Source organism: Alligator sinensis, unplaced genomic scaffold, assembly GCF_000455745.1.
Source record: "Alligator sinensis unplaced genomic scaffold, ASM45574v1 scaffold1011_1, whole genome shotgun sequence".
In the NCBI taxonomy this organism is placed as follows: domain Eukaryota; kingdom Metazoa; phylum Chordata; order Crocodylia; family Alligatoridae; genus Alligator; species Alligator sinensis.
The window spans coordinates 80,291-105,050 of record NW_005842785.1 but is presented as its reverse complement, the minus strand read 5'-3'; the positions used below and the strand labels follow the sequence as shown (position 1 = coordinate 105,050).

General features: G+C 38.5%; 2 protein-coding genes across 5 annotated transcripts in view; both read left to right on the top strand.

Moving 5' to 3' along the window:
• The window catches only part of KRIT1 (KRIT1, ankyrin repeat containing), a 37,812-nt gene extending 27,124 nt beyond the window's left edge, over positions 1 to 10,688 (top strand). For 3 of the 4 annotated variants that reach the window (XM_025191078.1, XM_006034947.3, XM_006034948.3), the window contains 6 exons: positions 1,055 to 1,206; positions 2,335 to 2,501; positions 3,880 to 3,967; positions 4,782 to 4,988; positions 5,266 to 5,382; positions 8,840 to 10,688. In XM_025191078.1, coding sequence (XP_025046863.1) covers positions 1,055 to 1,206; positions 2,335 to 2,501; positions 3,880 to 3,967; positions 4,782 to 4,988; positions 5,266 to 5,382; positions 8,840 to 8,908 — 800 coding nt within the window. In that variant the 3' untranslated portion in view covers positions 8,909 to 10,688. Of the gene's footprint in view, positions 1 to 1,054; positions 1,207 to 2,334; positions 2,502 to 3,879; positions 3,968 to 4,781; positions 4,989 to 5,265; positions 5,383 to 5,703; positions 6,575 to 8,839 lie in introns of those variants that run through there. The other variant, XM_025191077.1, reaches the window with a different exon arrangement.
• Positions 10,689 to 15,620: 4,932 nt separating this feature from the next.
• Positions 15,621 to 24,760, top strand: part of LRRD1 (leucine rich repeats and death domain containing 1) — a 12,975-nt gene continuing 3,835 nt past the window's right edge. Inside the window, exons 1-2 of the mRNA XM_025191067.1 lie at positions 15,621 to 17,897; positions 20,592 to 20,790. Of these exons, the coding sequence (XP_025046852.1) occupies positions 15,621 to 17,897; positions 20,592 to 20,790 (2,476 nt within the window). The remainder of the gene's footprint in view (positions 17,898 to 20,591; positions 20,791 to 24,760) is intronic.

The window sequence follows — 24,760 nt, the reverse complement described above, 5'->3', positions numbered from 1 at the left end:
AACACCATCAGGTTCTTGTCCGCCCATTTGCTGAGCCTGTCCAGGTCAGCCTGGATCACCCCCCTGTCTTCTGGTGTGGATGCTTTACCCCAAAGTTTGGTGTCATTGGCGAACTTGGCCAGTCCGCTTCTGACTCCAATGTCTACATCATTAATGAAGATGTTGTATTGGTTAATGAAATCAAGCAATATAATAAAAATGTTAAAATAAAATGTTATCTAATTATAATACTTTTATTTTAGAGGGTTTTGAACGTGGAAAGCGCAACAACTTGAAAAGAATTAGAATGAATAATTGTAGTGAGGGGAACTGTAAAAGGTGAAGAGCTTAGAAGGGTAGGTAAACAATGTAGCCATCATAAGAGGAAGCAGGATGGACAAGTCAAGTTGGCTGAACAGAACTGAAGCTGTGGACAAGCTGGCACAAGAATCTAGTCAGCCTCCATGTGGGTGGCTGAGCAGGAAAATGTAGTGACTGCAGCATGTCAGAATTATACTTCACAGAGAATAGAGAAGGGACAGTTTGGTCTGAAAATAATACAGTCTGGTAAGCATCCAAAACCTAGTAGTGAATGTAGTTCCCTACCTTGTGATTTAACAAATAGATATTGGAAATGCCATAAATACGTATAGAAGAAACAGGAAAATCAGTAAAGGAAAATTATTTTAAATATTTTATTTGATGTGGTGTTTGGGTGGCACTTCCTACCACAGGACCTTTGCATGTAATTTTAAGTACTGCCTCATCAATTAAGTACTTCATTAACCAATTAAAATGTTTAAGTTTATTTTTTAAAAGAATTTCATTTCACTTTTGAAAAGCTGAACATAATCCAAGTTTGAATGCATTTCTCAAATTAATGCTGTGATAAATGTCAGTAAATCCAGGTTTATGACCTTTTAGTTATGGTGAGTAAAAAAAACCCACATTTTTGGTTGACACATGCAAGTCCTCAAATTCAGGCATCTTGATACAGCATTCATCTGTACATGTCTGTCCTTGAATCTGTTGTTTTTTATTTGTGAAAAAAATTAAAAAGCTGTTGTTTTTCCAGATCTCCAGCTGAAGCCATATCACAAACCTTTGCAACATGTTCATGACTGGCCTGAAATACTCACTGAACTGACCAACTTGGATCCTCAAAGGGAAACCCCACAGCTTTTCTTGAGAAGAGATGTGAGACTTCCTTTGGAAATTGAAAAAAAGGTCTGCATTAGATGTTCTAGTATCAAATACAGGATCAGAAACAGAATCGTCTTATCAACAGGCAGTATATTAATTATTAATCACTAGTCGGCCTTTTGGCTTGGATCAAGCGTGTTTCACAACTTGTTACCCTGTATTAGAATAGAAATTTGGAACCATTTTCCCATCTGAAACCAAAGGCATAGAAAGAAATGGCAACTGCCAGGTTCAGAACTCATGAATTGGACTGTATTAAATATGAAAGAAAAATATTTGTAAGCATAATGGGAAAAGTCAATTTACATGATTTGTTCTTCTGCTTGTGTGCAGAAGGTCAGTCCAACTCCTTCTGAAGTCAAAGGATAAACTTCCATCGACTGTGATAGGAGTTGGATCCAGGACAACAGTAAAATAACCCTTTTAACTATTTAACATTTTAAGATTGACTTTAATTTCTTAATTACAGAAAACACTTGCATTCCACATAAATTAGCAATAAGGAAATTCCTATAAACAGTAGTTTCTCATAAATGCTGTTTTTCCACTAGAGAGAGAACTTGTTAAAGTGCACTCCCTAGCAATTGGAAAGATTAAATATAATTAAAATATAGGCAGCAATCAACCAATATTTCAGTCTTCCTGAATTAGAACCTGTGCTAATCAATGTAGTTTTTCTCCCTTCCTCTTCATTTTGGAATGGCCACATTCTGTCACTTTTACTCATGTTAATACATTTATCTTGCATTGAAAAATGTAGTCAAAATGACTAACAGTAGTACAGTCTGTTCCTAAAGAGGTACTAGAGAGTTAAAAAAAAAAGATTGCTTGATTATGTAAAACTTGTTGGAATTTATAGGTTTGATGTTGGTATTCGGCAATAAATTTGGTTTTAAATAGTGTGCCATTCAGTTGTAAATTAAAGTGTTGGATCAGTATGGATTTATAATTTACAGATATTGGAAATATTTGTAATCAGTATAGGTGAACCATGGTTTTTGTTCTGTTGTAAGAGAAAATACTACTAAAGCACATATTTTAATAAGGGATACATCTTTTTCTTCCATTGTCGAAGCAGCAAAAATATACCTAGTTTGTAAACAGAAAGTGAATGTAATAAAAACATTTAAAACTTTTATTTTTTTTAAATAGATTGAGGATCCACTGGCTATCCTTATCCTGTTTGATGAAGCCAGATATAATTTGCTGAAAGGCTTTTATACAGCACCTGATGCCAAGCTGATCACCCTGGCAAGTCTGCTGCTACAAATAGTCTACGGAAATTATGAGAGTAAGAAACACAAACAGGGTTTTCTGAAGTGAGTGACTGCTATGTTTTTGTTTTTAAGATGACATGTTTTTCAGACAAGCTCTAAACTGTTTCGTTTATTCCTAAGTAAATTTTACCTGTGAGATGCTGGCTAGTTAATTAAAACCCATGCCTGACATCTAGTATCTGTAGTATGTTTTAGAACTATGCATCACTGTCTAACAATTTAATTCCCATAACAATAATAGTTGTGCATCAAATACTTTGTGTCTAGGACTGAGAGTATATCATTTCCATCTAGTTCACAAGACTTAAGAATTCAGTGTTTTCCAGTGAGAATGTTACAATTCAAAAGAAAAAATATGTTAGGCAATTTCATGCATTGATTCTAGGGGGTATATTTAACTGTTGCTATTCTTTCCCATTTATTTTAATTTGATCTTGAGCTGTGGTTTTAGTGGATTGGTGAAGTAGCTCAACTTTTGAGCTCATCATACAAGAAACCATAAGTTCCTGACAACTCAGAATAAAACCCTGTCAGCGAGGGCAGCTTTAGATTAACATAATTGTGAAACCTAGAACTTGTCCCTGCAATTCCATACTCCTGGGAATAGTAACTCTAAAATTTGTTTCCATTAAATTTTGTGTTGTCTTACTGTTTTTGTAAGACAGGAATAATTTTTTGTTATTTATGCTTTAAGTTTTTCTGGGCTTGATCTGGAACAATTTAATGTATTTATCAAAATATTTGTCCTTGCAAATGTGTGTCTGTGTTGAAGGAAATTTAAGAGCGTTCTTTTATAAAACAAGTAATGTATATATTGTTGCATCAGCCATCTTGCTTTCATGTCACCTGTAATATTTTGAAGTTAATAGACCAAATATCGAGCTCCGACTCATGGCCAGACTGCGTCCTGCATCCCTGCATTTCTGGGATGCCCATTATAATTTCCAATAGCTGTCCAGGACCAGTCTCTGAAATCCAGAACTGTCCTGGCTAAAACAGGACATATGGTCACCCTAACCCTAAGTGACGTATTTGTTTGCATGACTATGGGCCAGCCAAGGGTTGAAATGGCCCCAATATAATTAAAATATCTGATGAAGACTTTATACTGGCCTGGACTCAGATGAAATGCCTATGTATCCCATCCATAACATCTCCTGGCCCTGCACCATCCACAGTGCAGGTAATTAAGAATGGGTAAAAAGAAAATCAACTGTGCTGGTTCAGCATCACCTGAAAATTCCTCTCTGTTGTGGAAAATGTCAGCTGTCCTTTTAGGAAATTTTTTCAGCTGCTGAGGCAACACAGAGAGCTAACATTTACCCCAATATCTGTAATGTACTGGGGTATTGGATACTGTGCTTTGTCCCATATTCGGGTCAGTAAGGAACAATAGGTAATATTTGGGCTCTTTTTCCAGTGAAGAAAACCTTAAGTCCATAGTGCCTCTCACCAAACTAAAAAGTAAGGCTCCTCACTGGACAAACAGGATACTCCATGAATACAAGGTAAGAACATTAACATTAATCCACCAATTTCTGGGAATCCTGTTTAAAAATACTTCATTATTTTTCAGGCACATTCTGCTACTATTGTGCAGAGTAGCAATATTAACGTACAAAACTGGAAAGAGTTGTGCCACCTCCCTCAGTGATCTATTTACATGCCAAAACTCTGTTAAGCAAACAGTTTTTGTCTGGTGAGAAGGCCCCTGACCCCTTATCCTGACCCCTTATCCCACTGACCATCTTTTTATTACTGAATACAGTGGTTCATACAAACATAATAAAAACTGAATATAGCTTAACATTAACTTGAGGTGTCTATGGAGTTAATGAGAGTTTTGAGGTCACAGTCTTGAACTTAGGCCCCTAAGGGTATGTCTGTACAAGAGGACTTAAGAGTAATGTCAAACATAGGATATACCTGTATGATGCAAGGCAGCACTGTGCAGCGAATCCAGAATACATAGCAGTATAGCATGTCAGTGTATCACTTGCAACTGAGGTACTAAGAAGTTCTTACCAACTCAGGTGCAGTGTCACATTACCACTTCTGGTTCCAAAGTTACTTGAGTATCTCTACTTAGTGCTGCCATATGCCATATAGACATACCCTAAATTCCACCTAGGTCCCATTTTAGGTTCATTAGATCCTTTTGTTAATCTGTCCCTTAGTTCAGGTGCTGTCTCATTTTGGAGTACCTTTGCCATAAAAAGTGCTTTAAGAATCTTCACTACAACTTTATCCTCTTGGAAAAAAACATATTGTTAATGCGGTTACTTTTGCTATGTCTTTCACTCTTTGCTGCTATACTTCTAGAGTCTCAGTACCAGTGAAGGTGTAAGTAAAGAGATGCATCACCTACAGCGCATGTTCTTACAGAACTGCTGGGAAATTCCTACCTATGGAGCAGCTTTTTTCACAGGACAAGTGTTCACCAAAGCAAGTTCAAGCAGTCATAAAGTCATCAGAGTGTATGTAGGAGTAAACATAAAAGGCTTGCATCTCCTCAACATGGAAACTAAGGTGCGTTTAGACATTTTTACAGGCAGTTTATCTAGTAAATATTATCCATCCTCTTAACTTGTATATAGTGGTGATCATTTCATATCAAAGCATTGAGTTAAAATCTTGGACATATTTATAATCAATATATCTAGTTTATCAGTTGACCATTTTAAAAGTTTCTACTGCATATCCTGTATCCTAAGTGTCAGAATCTCATTTAAATGAACTGGGGAAAATTCAGATTATAACTCAGAAAATATTCTAAATTCTTATAATTTTCTACTTTTCAACATAGGCTTTACTCATCAGTCTAAAATATGGTTGCTTTATGTGGCAGTTAGGAGATGGAGATACCTGTTTTCAAATCCACAGTCTGGAAAACAAAATGAGCTTTATAGTGCATACCAAACAGGTAAGCAATGACAAAATTTAGTTAAGTATTGGAAGTCTGTTATAAGAAATGTCCAATGCATATTGTGTACAGTAAAAATAAAACATATTTAACTGGAATTCTAGGGGGAGAAAATATGTTGTGTAGAATATTCATTGCTTCAATTTGATGTTTGTTTTGATTGTCCTATTTTGAGAAATATGTAGATTAAGAAGCCTAATGAGGTAGTTTCTCTCTAAAATTCTATTTGTTAGCTGAATAATACACTGTATGTACAGTTTTCTTATTTGTATCTAGTTGGTCATTTGCCCTCTTTTATCCACGTTTATGCTTATTTTCCAGCTAGATCTTTCTCCTTTGAAAGAGACTCGCCATTTCAAACTAGTGCCATGACTTTTCTTAGGTCTCTATAATATTTCAAGGAAACAGTACATTTTTCCTTACTGAAGGATTTACACACTATTGCAACCAATAAGCATTCAGAAAATATGAGTCAAACCTCAAAACAGCATGATTGATTTCAGATTTATTTTTTCTGCAGTGGGAAGGGGACATGTTTAAGGCAAATGTCCAGTAATTAGATTCTGTATGGAAAAATATAACAAATTTATACCTTTTTAATATATAGACTCTGATTATTGGGAGCTCACTTACCTCATTTACTCAGATATAAGATGCCCCTGAATGTATGTTATATTAAAGTATTTTGTGAAGAAATTACAACTGTGCGCGTCTTACATGGTTTGGCAACTGTAACTACAATAATTACAAGTGAGTTTGCATTGCTGTTTCCATTTCCCAAAGTTATGGGGAGGACAAAGAGGTGGTGTAGTGAGGTTGTGTAGAAAGAGGTTGTGTTTGAAAATAGGTATGGGTTGAGATATTTAAGTGGTTTGAGGGGCTAGATGTCATTATAGTTCTTAGTCTATCTACCTCATTGCCTAAAATGATACATCTGTATTATAGTATCATTTCAACTACTGCAGAGAGTGGACCAATGCTACTAATCATGAGAAACCTCATATTGTTTTAATTTCAGAAGATTAATTAATTGACTAATTTCATAAAGTCACACAATATGGAAACCTAACTTATTACAAAATACCAGAGCAATATAAATATTGTTTTAATTAGGGTTGGGTATTTGACTGGTCAAATAAAGTTTGGTCAATTGACCAATCAAATATTGGTCAAAAATTGTAAAAGATTACCGATGGGTCCAAATAATACACAGAAAAAGCACAAATTTTCCATTAAGAAATGTGTCAAAAAACAGTAAAAAATCAAATTTCTGTCAAGGAAACTACAAAAAAAAAAGGGTTTTTTTGTAAAATTGCTATAATTTTTAATTGGTCAAAAAAAATGTAGTTGACCAGTCAGTTGACAATATTTGATCGGCCAGTAGACCAGCTTGCCAACCCTAGTTTTAATTATTAAACAGAGAACAAACTTTGTTTTTAAAACAACACATTTCTGTAGTTTTAATGTCAGTGAACGTGACATGAGCTAAAGTAAAGGCAGCTGTACTGATTTTTCATTTAATTGAGAGAAATTTAAAAAATGAACTGAGAAATTCCAGTTCTCATAGTAACCTTTTGGTCTAGACAAAATCATTACATAAGTAGTTGGATAACCACTGAATCATAAAAGAGTAGAGCTGGAAGAGACCTCCATAGGTCATGTAGTCCAGTGGTTCTCAGCCTCTTTTTCTGCCAGGACCCATGTGTAAACATCAATGGCCAGTCCCGACCCAGTAAATAGTTTAAGTAGAAAACAGGCCCCTGGCCCTGTTGGTGCCCCTCATTCCTGACCCACTGCCCCCTGCAACCAGGCCCCAGGGAGAGGGGTGTGGGGCATGGGGGAAAAACCCACCATTTCTCACATTTTTCTCCTGTAAAGGAGAATCCATTTTTCAAGTTTGTTCATGACCCTTTCATATATTCTTGCAACCCACTTTTGGGTCATGATCCATGGGTTGAGAAACTCTAATCTAGTCCAACTCCCTGCCTGAGGCAGGATCATTCTTATACAAGCCATCCTATACAAATCCATTATCTAAGCTCCTAGCAAAACTAGAGTCAACCAGACACAATATAAGATTCAGGACTCTGGTAAAGCAGCGGGATCATGGCAGCCAACATCATGCTGCTGCAAAGGTACTTAAAATAGGTTGAAGAAATCCCAGGAAGGAGGCCATGCTTCCCACTACAGAGGAAGGCAAACACCTCCACAGTCTGTACCAGTCTGACCATGGGGTAAAATTCCTTCATGACCACAGATAAAGCGATCATTCTGACCTTCAACAGAGGGGCAAGACCCTCTAGCCAGGAACCTCTGGTTTTAAGTGCCAGCACAGAAGCATTGGCACACCCCAGTGAAAATCCCCAGCCTTGGCTGCAACCAACACCCAATGCTTCTGAAAACCCATGCTCAAAATCAATGGCTCAAGTTCAGACTGGTATGAAGTATTAAGTGGGGTTCTTCAGAGGTCTGTCCTGATTCTAGTACTGTTCAGTATTTTCATTAATGACTTGCAGGATGGAACTGAAAACACACCAAGTAAATCTATGTATTCCACCCTGCTGGGTAGAATAGCAGACATTTTAGATAAATAGAAAAAAGGTCTGAAATAGGATGAAATTCAGTAAGGACAAAAGAAAAGTACTACTCTTTGAAAGAAAGAATCAAATACACAAATATAAAATAGGGTGAGGTTGCAGACTGTAAAAAAGAATCTGAAGGTGATATTCACAAACTGAATATGAATGGATAGTGTAGTAGTGATGTAAAAGAAGTTAATGGCATACTGGGTTGTATTAACAGGTGTGATATATGCAAGTCATGTAAAGTAATTCTACTATTATATTTGGCATGGACGAGGATTGACCTGAAATACCATGCCCAATTTTGGGCACCACAGTTCGAGAGAGATGTAGGTCAATTGGCATGTTCAGAGAAGATCAGGAAACATTACTAGAAGTCTAGCAAATATGACACGTGAGAAAAGGTTGGAAGAACTAGGATTATATAATCTGTATAAAAGATGATATAGTCTATATATAGTAGAAAAGAGATCAATAGGGATTAGATGCCTCCAAATACAAAACGGGTTGTTATAAAAGTTTTAACAGAAAAGCAAGCTAGATATTAGTAAGAATTTCCTAACTATGAGGGTCTTTAAAAACTGTAACAGTTTACCTAGGGAGGCCGTGGAGTTTGTCACTGAAAGCTTTCAGTGCAGGTTGTCTGAGGTGGCTCATACAGGGCTGATCATGGCTTGAATAGAGGTTGATTAAATTACCTCTTAAGATCGCTTCCAGCCTCATTTTTGGTTTGTAGTTCCATGAATTTTTATTTTAATCACTAAGTGGTGTTAGTAACAGAGATAAGTATAATACAAACCAGTGTATTTAAATTCATTGTGGTTCTTACGTTGTTTGGAAAATTGTAATAGAATTTTATTTTTTTCTTTATGCAGGCTGGTCTGGTCGTAAAACTGCTGATGAAATTAAGCAGCCAGTTACTGCCTAGTGAAAGAAATGACTGACAGATAAGGATGGTGGTTTAGAATTACTCAAAAATAACTGTATTTTCATCAAAATAGACTTTCACACATGAGTTTTGCATAATGAAAAATGTGCAAGTTTTATAGACATTTTTTACCTTGTACAAAAGCTGCATGGTTTATTTTTTTAAACAAATGTATGTATCATAATTATTTTTATAAAGATATTTTCCCATATAAGCTATTCTAAGTTTTGAGCTAAAACCGAATAATAAAGATATTGACATGAAAACAGGTATGTCAAAATTAGCACGTGTAGGCCAAATAAAATGCAGTATACTTCTGTTCCCAACAGATTGTGTAAGTTTTATATGCAACTATTATTAGGAACATAAAATCTGAATGTACCTATTATTAACTTTTAGGTAATGCTGTGGAATACAGTAAAATCTTTACAGTTGATGATAACCTTTGTTAGGCAACCTGCTTGTTAAAAAGAGGAATTACTGAGTAAACTCTACTCCAGCTTCATTAAGAGCCTTACCAGTCTTTTATGTAATTACTTTTGACGTGTGTTTAATTTGTTTTTTGTTACATCTGCTAAGATTTGATTGGACTTGAAAGAGTTTTTTATACTTAAAAATACATATCAGTATTATTTTAGAATATTGCACAAAGAGAGCCAATAGGAAATATATTTTAAAATTTTCAGAAGCCATAAGTGTGTAGCATAGTTACTGTTTTAAAATTACTGGTGATTTACTTTTGCTATACAATTCAAACAATTTTATGCTTAAAAATAGATTTGTAAAATGCTTCCATTACACAGAAGACATCAGAAACATTCTGTACATACTACTTACAGGATTGCAACACCCTTGCATTGAGTAAAGTTATGTGCAGCAGGTACTTATTTCCAAAAAGTTCTCATGCTCATATTTTGCTTGAATTCATTGGCACTCCATATAAGAAAGGATTTGAAGATTCAGGGTTTACAGTACAGAGATAGAAAATGGGCATCAAAAAAGCATGACTTGCTGGAGACTTTGCTATAAAAGTATCAGGTCCTAAAAAACCTCACTAATAGGAAATGATAGGATCATCTTATTTTTTGCTGTTGTTTAAAAAATATGTATAACCAAATTTTGACATGCTTTCAGGCTGTTGGAATCAGGCCCCAATTCAAATATATACAGTATTTGCTTAGTGTGGCATTTCAAGCTGCCATACAGAATCTGAAATACAACAATGAACTCTAAAATGCTATGCTGTATCTACTGATTTCTGAAATTTCAAGATGGTACAATGTAGTTTTAACCATATCTCACATTGGCTTTTAACAGGTATAGTGTGGCCAAAATGACTTGCAATTATTTTTCAATAAAGTAAAATATTTGAGTTGACTTCCAAATTTTCAAATAAAAGTTGGAACAATTTGACATTGGATATAGTAGGATTTTGCAGTACCTTCATGTTTGCAATCAGAAGTCTCTAAAAGCAAGCAATTTTTAAAAAATTATGCTGGAAAAAGTTTTATACTATAGAACTTTCTATCAAGATATATCTACACTACATAAGCTTAATTGGCCTGCAGTGTGTAAATCTTCCTGGAGAGATTGTATTGCCTTTTATTTGAAGTAAATATTACAGCAGTTGGCACCATCTATATTGCATCATAGCTATCACATGGATCTAATACCAGAACATACTTTTATCTCCAGCACTTTGTTAGAAACCTAGGAGAAATGTATAATGTTAAGAACTTGTATATAAATGTCATGGTTACATATTTAAAAATAAAGTAATATGTCTTTTGTTTCTATCATCTTATTTATTTGTATCTGTAAGCTGCTCTTTGCAACGATGGCCAGATGTATTATTATAAATAGCCCCACTAGTATGAAAATACTACTGAACTATGACTTACTACTTAACCTAGAACAGGGGTGTTCAACCTTTTGTGGTTGGTGTACCCTCAGCAGCCGATGGACGAGTGGGGGGGTCCCCTGCACAGCTGCGAAACCACAAGTGCCAGCGCGTCCTCCTGGTTGACATCCCCTGACCTAGAACATCCAATTTCCTATTTACAAGTTATATAGGAGACTGTCTGTCTGGAAGCCTATGATCATATTTAAGAGCGTAACTGTATACATTTAGAAGTCTACTGCTTGTACTGTGCCTTTGATAGAATAGAGAAACTGGTCAGTGAAACTTGCAACTCTTGGGAATGTTGTCTTAGTGATCTCAAAAAGCTATATAAAGCTTGCAGAGGCCATACATTGGCGGGATAAGTAAGAAATCAGTCATACAAAACACCCAAGTAGACTGAGCTCATTCAAATCCCATCCATTTTGATAGGATCACACATCTGGCAGGGAAATCACAGCTTTTTGCAGTGCTGGGCTAAGCAGAACTTGCTGAAGCTGCGCAAAAACACCTTTCTTTACTGTAGTCTAGGAAGGAACCAACCCTCCAACCTCCATTGTGCAGCGTGCTTGTTGGCTTTCATTCCAGTAAGACATCAAACTCCAAAATTAACCATCCTATGTCAGGACTTGCAGGCTTTCTCAGGAGCCAGCCTGGTCTGGCAGTTATCTGCACCCAAACCAGTTATGCCTGGGGCATGCCAACAAGTCTGTTCTGACTCCGGTGGAAATGACTGGAGTCGGGATCTGTTCCCAGGAAGTCTTTTTAAGTTGGATGCTGCTACAGATGCTCCTGCCACCGAAGGCTACAGTCTCCGTGGCCCTGGGTGTGTTAAATCCGGACAGAGAGCGGAGCTGGGCTGCACCTCACAGACTACAGGGGAGAGAGCGCACGAGTTCCAGCTCACTTCATGGCCGTCTCCTTTCGCTAGTCTGGCAGGTGAATCTCTGCCCTGCCCGATTGGCTGCTCGCGGGGCTGCCTGCCTCGGGCGCCCAGCCCCCGGCCGGCTTTGCCCACGTGCGGCCTGGACGGGCCGAGCCTCCCCCGCCCCCACATCCCGCCTCGAGGGGCTTTTCAGCAGAGGCGCGAAGGGCCGCGTCGCTGCCCAGCGCGCGTGCGCACCTGCATCAGGAGTGACGTGACCCGTTGTCAAGGCAACTGGACGCCGGGGCTGAGGAACCGCGCGCCCCGCCCCCGGGGCCGGGCCAGAGCGCCGCGGAACAGAGCGGAGCAGATTAGAGGGGCTGCCGCCGAGCCCCGGTGAGGGAGTGAGGGCTGCAGTCGGCACTCGAGGCTTCCCGCCGGACTCGCTGCTGCGCGCCTGGGGGCAGCCGTGCGCTGGTGTTGTGGTGACCCGCATCTCCCAGGGCGCCCCCAACAGCTTCCCCAGCCCCACCCGCCGGCCTACATGGGGCGCATAAATCGGGATATGAGTTACGGGGGAGCTGAGCCCCGCTATAAGAGATGAGAGCCCCCTGTAAGATTTGAAAATAATAGCGGGGGTGGGGGGTGTCTCTGATTTTATTAGGGCATCTGATGGGCAGCCCCATTTTTTTTCAGACCCCCCTGCCCCCCCCAGTCAAAATGTAATTCAGACCCAGAAGTTGGTGCTTGAAGCTTGTTAAGAAAAACATTTCCATCTATTTAGTTGGTGGAATAAAAGATATCAACCAGGTTTACCCAAAGAACCTTGTCTGTCCTTGGCATAAGTCATCCATAGGCATCTCACAGGATGGAAAGCAACTGAGGTGTAACAAGAACATCATGAGTGAGTCACGTCTCGCCTGAGCCCATGGCCATTTGACTGCCTGAGGGGCACAGAATCGGACTCCTTTTAAAACCAATTAATTGTCAGCATTATCTCATTTCCTTGCAGTCATTATTTGAAGTATCTCTGTTTATCCTTACACATGTATGTTAAGAATACAGCAACGTAGCGTAAGTGATGTTGTAGCCAGGATAGGCCAAAAATTATTAGGATATCTTTTATTGGACCAACTGTGTAGCTGGGATGAAATTAGATAAACTTCTGAATGTAAGACATCCTTCCTCCCCTCTCTGATTATAGGAAGCAAGGCACAAGTGAAGCACAGCATAGGGGAGGGGCTGAGCAAAATCCTCCAGTGTAGCAGGGGTGCTGGTTGTAGTCGTATTAGTCTAAGGACACAGCCAAACAAGGTTTTTTGGGTAAACGTGATATTTTATTAGACCAACTAAATAGTTAGAAATAGTGTTCTTTGCAAGCTTTTGGGCACAAACACCCTTCTCCAGGCATAGAGAGAATCTCCTGGTGTTTTGTGCTCTCCTGGCTGGAACAGAAGCCAAAATGCAAAATGCAGGTCTGTGGAAATGCAAATGCATGGCAGTAAGGGGACAATAGGCATGGGGGACAATAGGTATAAGACAGGTAGTTGGCGGGGGGATGTTGACCTGGTGATAAAATATAGCTGGTAAAATATAGAGGTGGTACCTGGGGTTATTGGGTGGCAGGCAGGTTATAATGTGCCATAAATCCAATGAATATATTTAATCCATGATTTTGTATCCAGTAAATGTATTAAGTGAAGTTCATAGGTTCGTCTTTGAAAAGTATTTTGTAAATTCCCTTTGAGGATCACAGCTGAGAGATTGGAGAGAGAGTGGTTTTCTTGTGAGAAATGTGTCCCCAGAGGTAGTTGGGTATTCTTGTCTTTGACTGATTTTCGGTTTGCATCCATTCTGGTACACAGTTGTTGTTTGGTTTCTCCTCCTTATTTTTCTATCAGGGTATTTGGTGCACTGGATGAGATAAATTACACTTCTGGAGGTGCAGGTGTAAGATCCAAGAACGGTGATGGTTCTGTTGTGGGGTGTAGTTATTGTAGGGGTGGTGGAAATGTGTTGGCAGGCTCTACATTTCTTGTCCTGGCATGGTCTGGATCCATTCAGTGTGTTTTGGGTCATAGGAAGTTTGCTTCTGATGATGAGGTTTGGTCCTTGTTTAAAGGCTAAGCTGGGTGGTTCTGAAAAGATCTCTTTAAGAAGTGGGTCTTATTCTAGTATGGGTTGCAATTGTTTAAGGATGGTATGTCATAACTAATGGGGTGTGATTCATGGGGATTTTCTTTTTTGTACTGCAACAATTCTTCATGTGGTATCTGGATGGCTCTTTCAAAAGTGCAATTTATCTCTCTGGAGGAGTGTCCTTGTTCAGTCAAAGCCCTTTTGAGATTTGCAAGGTGATGGGTGTTCTCAGTGCAAATTTGGTGGTATCAGAGGACTTGGCTGTATATTACAGCTTTCTTGGTGCATTTAGGGTGATTGTGTAGATATACATGTTGGTCCGTGTGGTTTCTTGTATATGGTGTTAGCAGGCACACAATTAGCAGAAGAAAAGAAGCTGAATACTAGGAGATCAATGCCTATCAAAACAGGAAATATTGGGGGGGGCGCGGTGTTAGTTTCACCTTCCTTGTGTGGAAAGAATTCAAGAGTTGGATAAATTATCTATAAATCCAATATCAATGTTTAATCCTTGGTTCTTAGTGACCAGACAGCTTATGGATTTTTGTTCCCAAATTCTCCTTTTAAAGGTAGATTTCCCTTGAGCAGCACAGATAGCAAGGACAGAGATGGAGTGGTTGTTCTGTGAGAAATGTGCTCCTAGGTTGCTGGCAAGCAAGGTTCTTTGGGTAGATGTGATATTTTTTTTAGACCAAGTAGTTGGAATAAAGTTCTTTGCAAGCTTTCAGGTGCAATCACCCTTCTTCAGGCACAGGGAGTCTCTGCTGTTCTGTGATCTCCAAGGAATGAAAGAAACTGACAGACATGAAAAAAAAACAACACTTGACCAGAAAAGGAAGTATGCTAGTTCGACCTGGCTTCCCAGTGTCTATATAGATCGAGTGCTTCACCAGGGCTTTTTGGCACTTTTATCTAATAGCTCATTCAATCAGTTTTTATATAAAAATGCCAAATATTTTTTTAAAAACCTCAGTACACCACCTTGTTTTGCACAGAACTGACTGCATCTGGGAAAAGAACACATGCTAATTATATATATGCTAATATATATATATATATATATATATACACCTTCATATATATGAATGTATATATGAAGGATGGATATATATTTTAACCTTCATATATATGAATGAGTGAGTGAAAGTGAAAAAGTAAAAAAAATAATTTCAGGACCTTCTTAAATGAGTCCCAGGGTCTGATTATATCATGAAATTCCCAAAGAACAAATTTTGCCTCGGGGGCACAAGGGTGTGGGGAGGGGGATGGCTCTTCCCCACTGCATGCACCCCTGGAGGAGGCATGGGGGGCATATGCCCCACGGCTTTATGCATGGGGTGAGGACGGACTGCCTGCTGTGGGCTCAGGGCCAGGGGCTGCGTGCTGGGCCGGGGCTGCACTCAGGGCGGGCAGGGATGGGGCGGACGGCAGCAGCGGCACTGAGAGGGGTGGCTACAGGGTGGTGGCTACAGCGTGAGCTACAGCCACCCCAAAATTCCTCACATGCTGTGGCTGCACACATGCGTGCGGCATTTATCGGTGATATGATCAGCTACACTGGCCAAAAAAGGCCAATTGCTGATAATGTCAATTTTCCTTTTATCAATGCTGATCCAATATGGACCAATACATCAGTGCACCACTAAAGTAGTCAAATTAAAGACAAATTTTGCTTAAAAAATCATAAATAACTAGACTGTTCAATTATTTTATAATCACTAGCTAAGTCTACTAATGTTAAAGTATATGTTGCTTTATTAAGTTTCCACACTTTCTTTTTTCAGTATTTCTGAAACTGAAAAAAACATAACAAACAATTCTGCAATGGCTGAAAATTTGCCAATAAGTACATCACCTGAAAAAGAGAAAGATGAAATCAGAGCAGATCTACATATTGAAGAGTTGAACCTCTTTCAGGAAGAGGTTCCCAAGATTGATACTAGGAAACGCTTATTACAATCAATAGGTGATCTTGAAGTGGCTAGAAAATCATCAGTTATGTTTTTTGAAAACAAACTTGACCTCAAAGCAGATCTACATACCAAAAAAGTGAATGAAAATCTGTTTGAAGTTACTGGAACAGAAGCCAATAATGATATAGTAAACTCACTTCAAACTGTTACCAGGATGGAAAAATTATCAGAAAATGTGTCACCTGAAAAAGAGGGGATGGACAACATAGCACAGTGTAACAATGATGGCATAAGGGAACCTCCCCAAAATGTTTCTGAAAAACATATCAAGAGAAACTTATTAAAACCAGCTGAAATTTTTCAAATAGCTGAAGAATCCTTACCTGCTGCTATTCCTGAAATAAAGAGTGATGAATTCCCAGCTGACCTAAATGCTGAAGGACCAATGGGATTGCCTCAGAAAGTGTCTGAAAGAGATATGGAAAAACACACATGGTCACCAGAAAACCTGGAAATTTCTCAAAAGTTGGAAACAATCATGTTAGCTGATATCCCAGCTGATGTGAACCTTGAAGGACTAAACCAAATCCCTACAGACACTGCTAAAGGAGATGCCAAAATAGGCATGTTGCAATTAGTACAGAATTTTAAAATGACTGAAAGGATACCAAAGCACATTTTGTCTGACATAAAATATGAGCATTTCACAGTTAAACTAAATGATAAAAGACTAAGGGAAATCCCTCAAATAGTATTTAAGATCCAAACTTTAAAATATTTACACTTAAACAACAACGAATTGAAAACTTTACCTGAAAATCTAGGTAGTCTAAGAAACCTGGAAATCTTATCAATTGAAGGAAATGGGTTGATGTCATTGCCATCTGAAATTTCTCTACTGTATAAACTGAGAGTTTTGAATATCAGTCACAACCAACTGTCACATCTCCCTAAAGAGTTATCAAAGCTTGTAAGTATTAAACAACTCTTTGTCAATCACAATAACATTGAGGAATTCCCTAGGGCATTGGAAGGTCTTGAAACCCTGGAAAATTTAAATCTTGATGGAAATAATCTAATGACTCTTCCAGAGACGATGGTTAGCATGAAAAATTTGAGAAGGCTCAACATTGATTCCAATCAGATCTTAATATTCCCCAAAGTCCTCTGTTACCTTCCAAATCTGATCACACTCAGCATATCTGGGAATCTAATTCAGAGTTTACCAAAGGATGTTAAACAGCTCAAGAGACTACAGGAACTTTCAATGAATCATAACAAACTTACCTTTTTGCCTGTGCAGCTCTTTCAACTGACAAAACTAGAAAAGCTCAGGTTAGATGATAACAAATTGGAAGTACTTTCTGATAAAGTTGAGAACTTACAAGAACTTAGTGTTCTTAGCCTTGCCAATAATTTATTCAAGAACATTACAGAGAACCTTTGTAATTGTACCCTGCTGAGACATCTTTTTCTTCATGGTAATCAGTTAACACAACTTCCTAATAATATGCATAAACTAAAATATTTAAAGAAACTTTGTGCCAGCAGAAATCAAATGAACACCTTGGATGACCAACTGTCGCATATTAAAGAACTCTCTATTTTAGAGTTTTCAGGAAATGCATTAACACACATTCCTGTTGAAATGAAGAATTGTACACAAATAACTAAGGTTGACCTGAGCAATAATAAACTTTCTAGGTTTCCAGCTGTATTGTGTGCACTGGTTACTCTTAAACACTTAAACCTCAGTGAAAACTGTATTTCAGAAGTAATTCCTGAAATTTCTTTTATTAAACTTTTGGAGCATCTAGAATTGAGTAGGAACAAACTGTCCTCATTTTCTGCACACTTGTGCAGTTTTACAAAACTAACTTACTTAAATTTAAGCCAAAATGAAGTGAATAACATTCCAGAAAACATCTCTAATATGCACTCTCTCCAGGTTCTACTTTTAGGCCATAATAAATTTGTCTCATTTCCCAAAGAACTGTGTGCTTTAAAGTGTCTACAGACACTTGATCTTTCAGATAATGAGATACAGAGCATTCCCTCAGAAATTGGTTATCTGCAAGTGATCAGAAATTTAAATTTGTCAAACAATCATTTTGTATCTTTTCCATCTGAAATATGTAATCTTTCATCACTGAAGAAACTGGAGTTTTCCCAAAAAAGTGGTCTGAAGGTACGTAAAAACTGTGTTCTTTAGGAATAAAAAAGCCCATAGACCTGACAGATTTCTGTACTTCAAAATTATTAACTGCAATTAACAAGATTTCCTCCTAGTAGGCATTATGTCTTTTTGTAATGCATTTACAATTAACAATGAACTGAAAAACAGTTTTTAAAGGAACTAAAATTTAATTTAAGTTTAATTAGCCTGAAGTATCTTCTTAACATTAACGTTGGTTATATAAATATTAAATATTCAAGATAATGTAACACAATCTGCTGATTTTACAATAAAATCTCTTTAGAAAGTTTAGGCCTGATATTGACCTCACTATGCTTAAAATCAGGAATATCTCAAGTTGTCATTCTGATTTTAAAAAGATTCAAATTGATATCAATAATCTAAGTGTATCCTACTCCTCTAACACTTCCACTCTGGGCCTTCTATCCAGATGAGTATTATCAGTAGGCAAAATGACTAATTAGAATTCTGTGAATAATCCTACCTGATACTTCTCTATAAAAAAAGAAAAGAAAACCTTTATTTTTCTATTCTGTCTCTCAGAATTAATTTATGTTGTTCAGTGATTTCTTACAGATTTCAGCATGAGTAATTATACAAGCACTTTGACTAATTATAATACAGAAAAATGCCTTGCACTTCTACAATTATTTTTTTCTGAGTTGTTTTATTTTTGAAGGTTTTTTATGGGGAAGAGCAGAACTTCTCTGACCTCTTTAGAATAAAATGGGCAGATGTGCAACTTGTGCAGACAAATTCAGACAGTGACACTAGGCCAGTAAAAAAGATCAGAACAAACATTAGTACTGTTTCTGAAGCAAATCCTTTATCATAACCTACCACTTATAATTTTAGAATGTAAAGACACACAGACCTGTTTATAGACTATCAGAATTTACATATAGAGGATTATTTGCTTTCATAATCTTTCTTCCACCAAAAATTTAAGAATCAGCCTTTCACCACCTCATTTTTTACAAGCCTTTACCTCTTGGACATTACCAAAGGTATCTGTGATCCATTACAAGGAACTGCTTCCCGTATTTGCAGGGGAATAGAGTATATTGTCTCTAGTGGGTTATGGAATAGAGAAAATCCCACACAATTTACTGATTCGTTTTGATGCACTGGCTGGGGGAGTAGTTAGTTGATTGCACGATTTCACAATGATTACACTCTTAATTCATACAACACAATTTTATTTTAAAATTCTTTGCTACGCATATAACACTGCTTAGGTTTAAGAAATACCACAAACATTAAGAACACAATAATTACATATATCAGAAACAATGCTCCGAATGCACTTCCTTCCCAAACAATGCTATAAGAATTAGTATTACAAAAACAACTACAATTACAACTAAAAGTTACATTTGAATCAATACTATTATTTTCATAATATACTTACAATCCTAGAATTCCGAGAAGCCAAACACCTAAATATGGTTTCATTCCTCAGTAGTACAATTTAATGGGTTGGCCTCAGTAGTATGGTTCAATGGGCTCACCTCAGCAATACGATTCAATGGGCTGGCCTCAATAATGATAGGACTAAGTCCCCTTCCTTCAGTCCCTTTCGGGCGCTCTGCAGCTTCAGCATGAACTAAGAGATTCGTCTTCACGGAGAGGGTGGTTCAGGTGATCAGTCTGATCCGGTCTACACTTGTGATTCTTCCTTCGTTGTTCTGCAAGTGTGATAACCTCCAAATTGGAAGAGTAGGTTACAGTTTTTATTGAGTGAGTTGCCGTCTTGGGCCACTCCTACCCAAATCTGTCATTACTCCCAAATTTGGGCTTGGATCTTACTTAACAGATTCTTTTGCTTGGTAATCATTTTCTTTTGTTGATCATTTTAATTACTTTGGGGAACTTCCATACCACTGCAATTGACCTTTTCTTTCCAATTTTTTCAAAGGCCCTAGGGTTTGATCTCTCGAAACTTGGGATATTTGCTTAAGGGTCATTTTTAGGTTCTCTTTGTTAAAGGCCTCTAAAGATAAAATTCAAGAGTTAAGACTTTGAGCAAAGTCAGGACCTTCCACACGTAGACCAAAACAATGGCCTAGATAAGAAGATAAATCTTGTCTTCTTCCTAAACTGGCTAATGGGCAACTATTACAAACATTCAAACTATTTCATTCAATATGACATATATAATTAATAAACCTGTTCTCCAGACCTGTGCCTTCTACTGTAATAACTGATTACATTAAGACAGTATTTAGCCTTACCAGAGTAAAAAGTTAAACAGAAGATTTATCCTCATTGGATCTTTGAGTGTTATGAAAAAAAAGGAAAGAGAAGAAAATATTTTTTCCTTATACCTGAAAAAGAGTGGAAGTAGAAAGTGATTTTTTTCCTGCGGAGAGAAAAGTCCTTTCTCTAACAATTCAGCAACATATACACTATCCTATCTTACAGTTTTATCATTGGTCTGATAAAAATGTTCTAGTATTTTGCCTAGAGACAGTTCCTCAAGATTCTTTACATAGCACCAACATTCATATTGGAAAACAAGTCATTATCCATCAGCTTGGAAAGTAAGGAACTCTTATTAATAGAAATTATTCACAGAAAAAACAGCATTTTGCAAATAGGAATAACTACCTGTTTAGCATTTTGTGTAAACAAATGTAATTAAAGGAATGAACGTTGTAATAATAATCTTTATCTCTTTGCCAGTTAACTAAACTTCCAGAGGAGCTGTCTAAACTAATTTGCCTCCAAGAGTTTGATATCTCTCATAATGCACTAAAGGAAATTCCAGAAGGCATAGGGGAATTGAAATACTTGGTCAGTTTAACTGCAAATAATAATTGTATTAATCAGCTTCCTAAATCTATTATTTCACTGAGTAGTCTACAGCACCTTAATTTGAGTGGTAAGTATCAGGTGCCCAATTCCTTAGTTAAATGCAAGCATAAAAATACTGAGCCAGTAAAGGGTATAAATAAGTCAAATAAGGAAAGGGATTGAGTGGCAAATACATAATAATAAAAAGACTGGCAGTTTTTATGTATACTGCTGTATCATTCCTACCTTCATTTCATAACCTCTTTGAAGTTTAGCATCTCTCAGTATGTTTATGGTAGTTTCCAAATTGTGTTTAATTATACAAATGACCTGATTTTACTATACATGAACAGAAGACTATTAAAGGCTTGAAAGTATCTGTTTCTGCCATATATAAGTATCAATCACTATTACATAAGAACATAAGAACTGCCATTTACTAGGTAAAACCATAGGTTCATCTTGCCTAGTATCTTCTATCACACAGTGACAGACAGTGGATGCCAGAAGAGAGTGATCAGCATATGACCAGAGTTGTTTTTCCATTGGTCCTCTCTCACTTGCAGCCTCCAGAATTCAAGGTCTAGGAAGTTCTAATTCAGAGGCTGTATCCCTAACTCCCATATTTCAATAGCTACTGATGCAACTTTCCTCCAAGAATTTTGTCCAGTCTCTTTTTGTCTGGTAACATCCGCAATATCTAGTGGCACACTTTAATTGCACATTGTGTGAAAAATAAATTTATTTTGTTAGTTTTAAACTTACTGCCTACTAGTTTAATTTTATGATCCTTGGTTTTTATATTGTGAAAGACAGTAAATAATAAACCCTATTTACTTTCCCCTCACCATTTAGTATTTTTAAATCCTTATGTCCTCCCTCAAGCATCTGTTTTCTAAACTGAATAGGCCTAACCTCTTTAGTCTTTCCTCATATGAAAGCCTCTCCATACCACTAATCATCCCTGTTATCCTTCTTTGTATCTTCTGTAGCTCTATATCCTTTTTGAGATGTGAGGACCAAAACCGGGCACAATATTCAAGATGTGAAATGGGTTTATAAAAGAGCATAATGATACTTTCTGCTTTGTTCGCAGTGGTCTTCTTTGGCAATTCCTCACAGTCGAGGATGATTGTCTTCCATGATTGTCTTATCTGTGGGTCTGAAGATGGCTGATGAGGCTGATCCAGGATCAACAGACTCTGTTGCAACTTGGGCATGTGTTTCTGTGTAGGGTGGGTGGCTCTGGATTCTTAATTTCTTGGTTTGTGACATGCTGTTTCTACTGCTCCTGCTTTTCTGTCTCCTGTTGATGTAAGGTTCCAAAGTCCTGAGATCCTTGCAGCATACTCTTCCTTCATTTGGGGGAGTCTTGGGTGATAATCTCTGATGAGCTGATGTTGCATTTTTTCAACTTGGCCTTAAGGATGTCCTTGATGTGCTTCCTCTGCTCTCCTTTTGAATGTATTTCTTGACTGATGTGGGAGAATAAAACTTGTTTTGGGAGTTTGGAGTTGGATGTCTGGATGACATGCCCGGCCCACCAAAGTTGATGTTGGATGATCATCACCTTGATGTTCATGGTGTTTGCTTGCAAGAGGATGCTAATGTGGGTGCATCTATCTTCTTATTGGATTCAAAGGATTTTCTGCAGGCAGCTTTGATGGTATTTCTCCAGCAACTTGAGGTGTCTTCTGTACATTGTCTTTTGTCAGCTCCATATTGGAGAACTATCATCATGCCCATAGCTATGCCCTGGTTTGGAAGAAGTGCTGCTGTTAAAAGTGATGAAGTGGATGATTTTTGCAATATGTTGTGGTTGTACATTTGAATGTAGTCCCTATTCTTGTAGGTATTTCAGTGTGGGATACTTGTGTACATGTTAGTGACATTCATGGTTGAAAGTATGGCCTTCTCAGGCAGGTGGTTGATGTTTTGGATCTTGTTGAAGTCAGTTGTCTTGTAGAGAACTTGCTCTTTGAGTGACAAGTGGTTTCAGGATGGTATCTATGAATCCTGATAGCGCTTCAACAAGGGTACTGCAGTTGGATGAGTCTGCTAGGTTATCTTGTTTGTGAATCTTCAGGAGTATATAAAATATTCTTGAGGTGGGAAAGTGATGGTGCCTGTACGTGAGCATGGAGGCTGCTCCAGTGTGCTGTAATTACACACACTCCACACGCTGGAGTGTGGTAATTACCGTGCTCAACTAGCCTCTGCATCTTGTGTATCAGTGTCCCCATGCTTCAAAATGGCAGCAAGAATGCTTTATCTAAAGCTTGTTCAATGAGTTTTAGACAAAGCACCCCGACTGCCATTTTGAAGTGCAGGGACACTGATACAAGAGATGCTCCATGTGCTTTAATTAGAGTGGCTTTCAGAGCTGTTTTAATTAAAGTGCTCCCCTCTCCCCCCATCCCTAGATCACATTTAAAAATGCCCTGAGGAATTAATGCAAGCAATTTCTCATGAAGGTGGCACAGAAAGGATATGATGTTTTCCAGTCTGAGAGTGAATACTGGTATGGGCTCCTCCTCAAGTTCTTTATACTGGCTGGTGTCTGACAGTTGTCTGTTAGTCATTCTCAGTCCTCAAGACTACATCAATGAGACTCTCTTCCTTTGTTTGCTGGTTTGATTACTAATTTGTTGTTGGATCGTAAGGGATTCTAGCTTTTTCTTTGTTAAGGAGAGAGGTTGTAGTAGTCCTGGCTTTTGTTGGAAATTTCCCTTGTAGCTTTCTTCCTAAAGCAGTCAATGTGACTGTTCAATGTATGGTTCTATCTGAAGGGAGGTGTCCAGCCAGATATTTTTGTTGTTTGTCTTGTTGCCTACAAAGGATCAACTCGTAGGATCATCATAAAATTCTAGTTTATTAGATGGATGCAAAAGTCAGATCATAAACCTTGGGGCTGATCCCCTCAAACACACGCACATTATGCAAGCTAGCTATGAATACTAGGCACTAGTGTCAAGATATAACTATCCCCAACAGCTGGAGTCTGCCATCAATGGCCAGTTGAGGCTTCAGTGTGATGTTGCTTCAGAAAGGGGTTGCCGGGTGGTTCTATCTGGCTGGACAGGCAGGGTGCTGGTCAGGTCAAAGAGGGCACCATTGGGGGTCATTCCTCGCTGCCTTTTTTTCCTCTCTGGCAGACTTTGGTGACTCCCCAATTCTCAGGCTTACCCAATCCAGGGGTCATTGGTTTCATGGGATGTCCCCCTTGGTGGCTGCTGGATGGCAGCTGACAGCCCCAGGGGTCACGTCCACAAGTACATGCAGTCTCGGGAGTCCATTGATGAATTTTGATTAATTCATTGCCTTGATGAATAGGGCTCTGGGAGCGGTTGATCTGAAGTCCCTTCCTCTTCCATTTCCCTGACCATATGAAAGTTAAAGTCCCTTCACTGGCATTCTCTACACTAGTTCAGACTTTGTCTCACCCTCAAGTTCCTGCTAAACTTTCCTACTTGCTTCTCACTTTCAGTTCATCCCGTTTCTACTTTTTGTGCGGGCCGGGAGCGATCCGCGGCCCTTTTGCGCACGCGGGCTGTGGCCAGCAGCCTGGGCACGCGGGGTCAGAGAGAACAGGCGACACACTAGTGTGCGGGCCGGGAGCGACCCGAGCCCTTTTTCGTGCTGCATGCGGGCTGTGGCCAGCAGCCCGGGCACGCCGGGGCGGAGAGGGAAGGCGGTTGAGCTGGAATTAGGCACAAACGCGTAGTGGTAGTTTTAAAGATTGTTTACTTACACCGAGATGGCAGCGGTGCAGGCTGGAAAACTTGATTGAGTTGCAGTTACAGACAGACAACACAGACGGTCTTGTGGAGGTTGCTAGGCTCCACGGTGCAGAGCTCCGGATGCTCTGGGTGAACGCGCCACCAAAATAGAAATCGTAAATACGTCTTATAAAAGTCACGCTCAAAGACGGGAAGAGGTGGGCGGTGGATCAGGCCACCAAGCTCCTCTGGATCTCACACAGGGTTTCTATTACCCTGCCGTGTACCCAGAGTCCCCATGAGATGGATGTGGAGTCCTCTTCGGCTTGGGCGGAAACT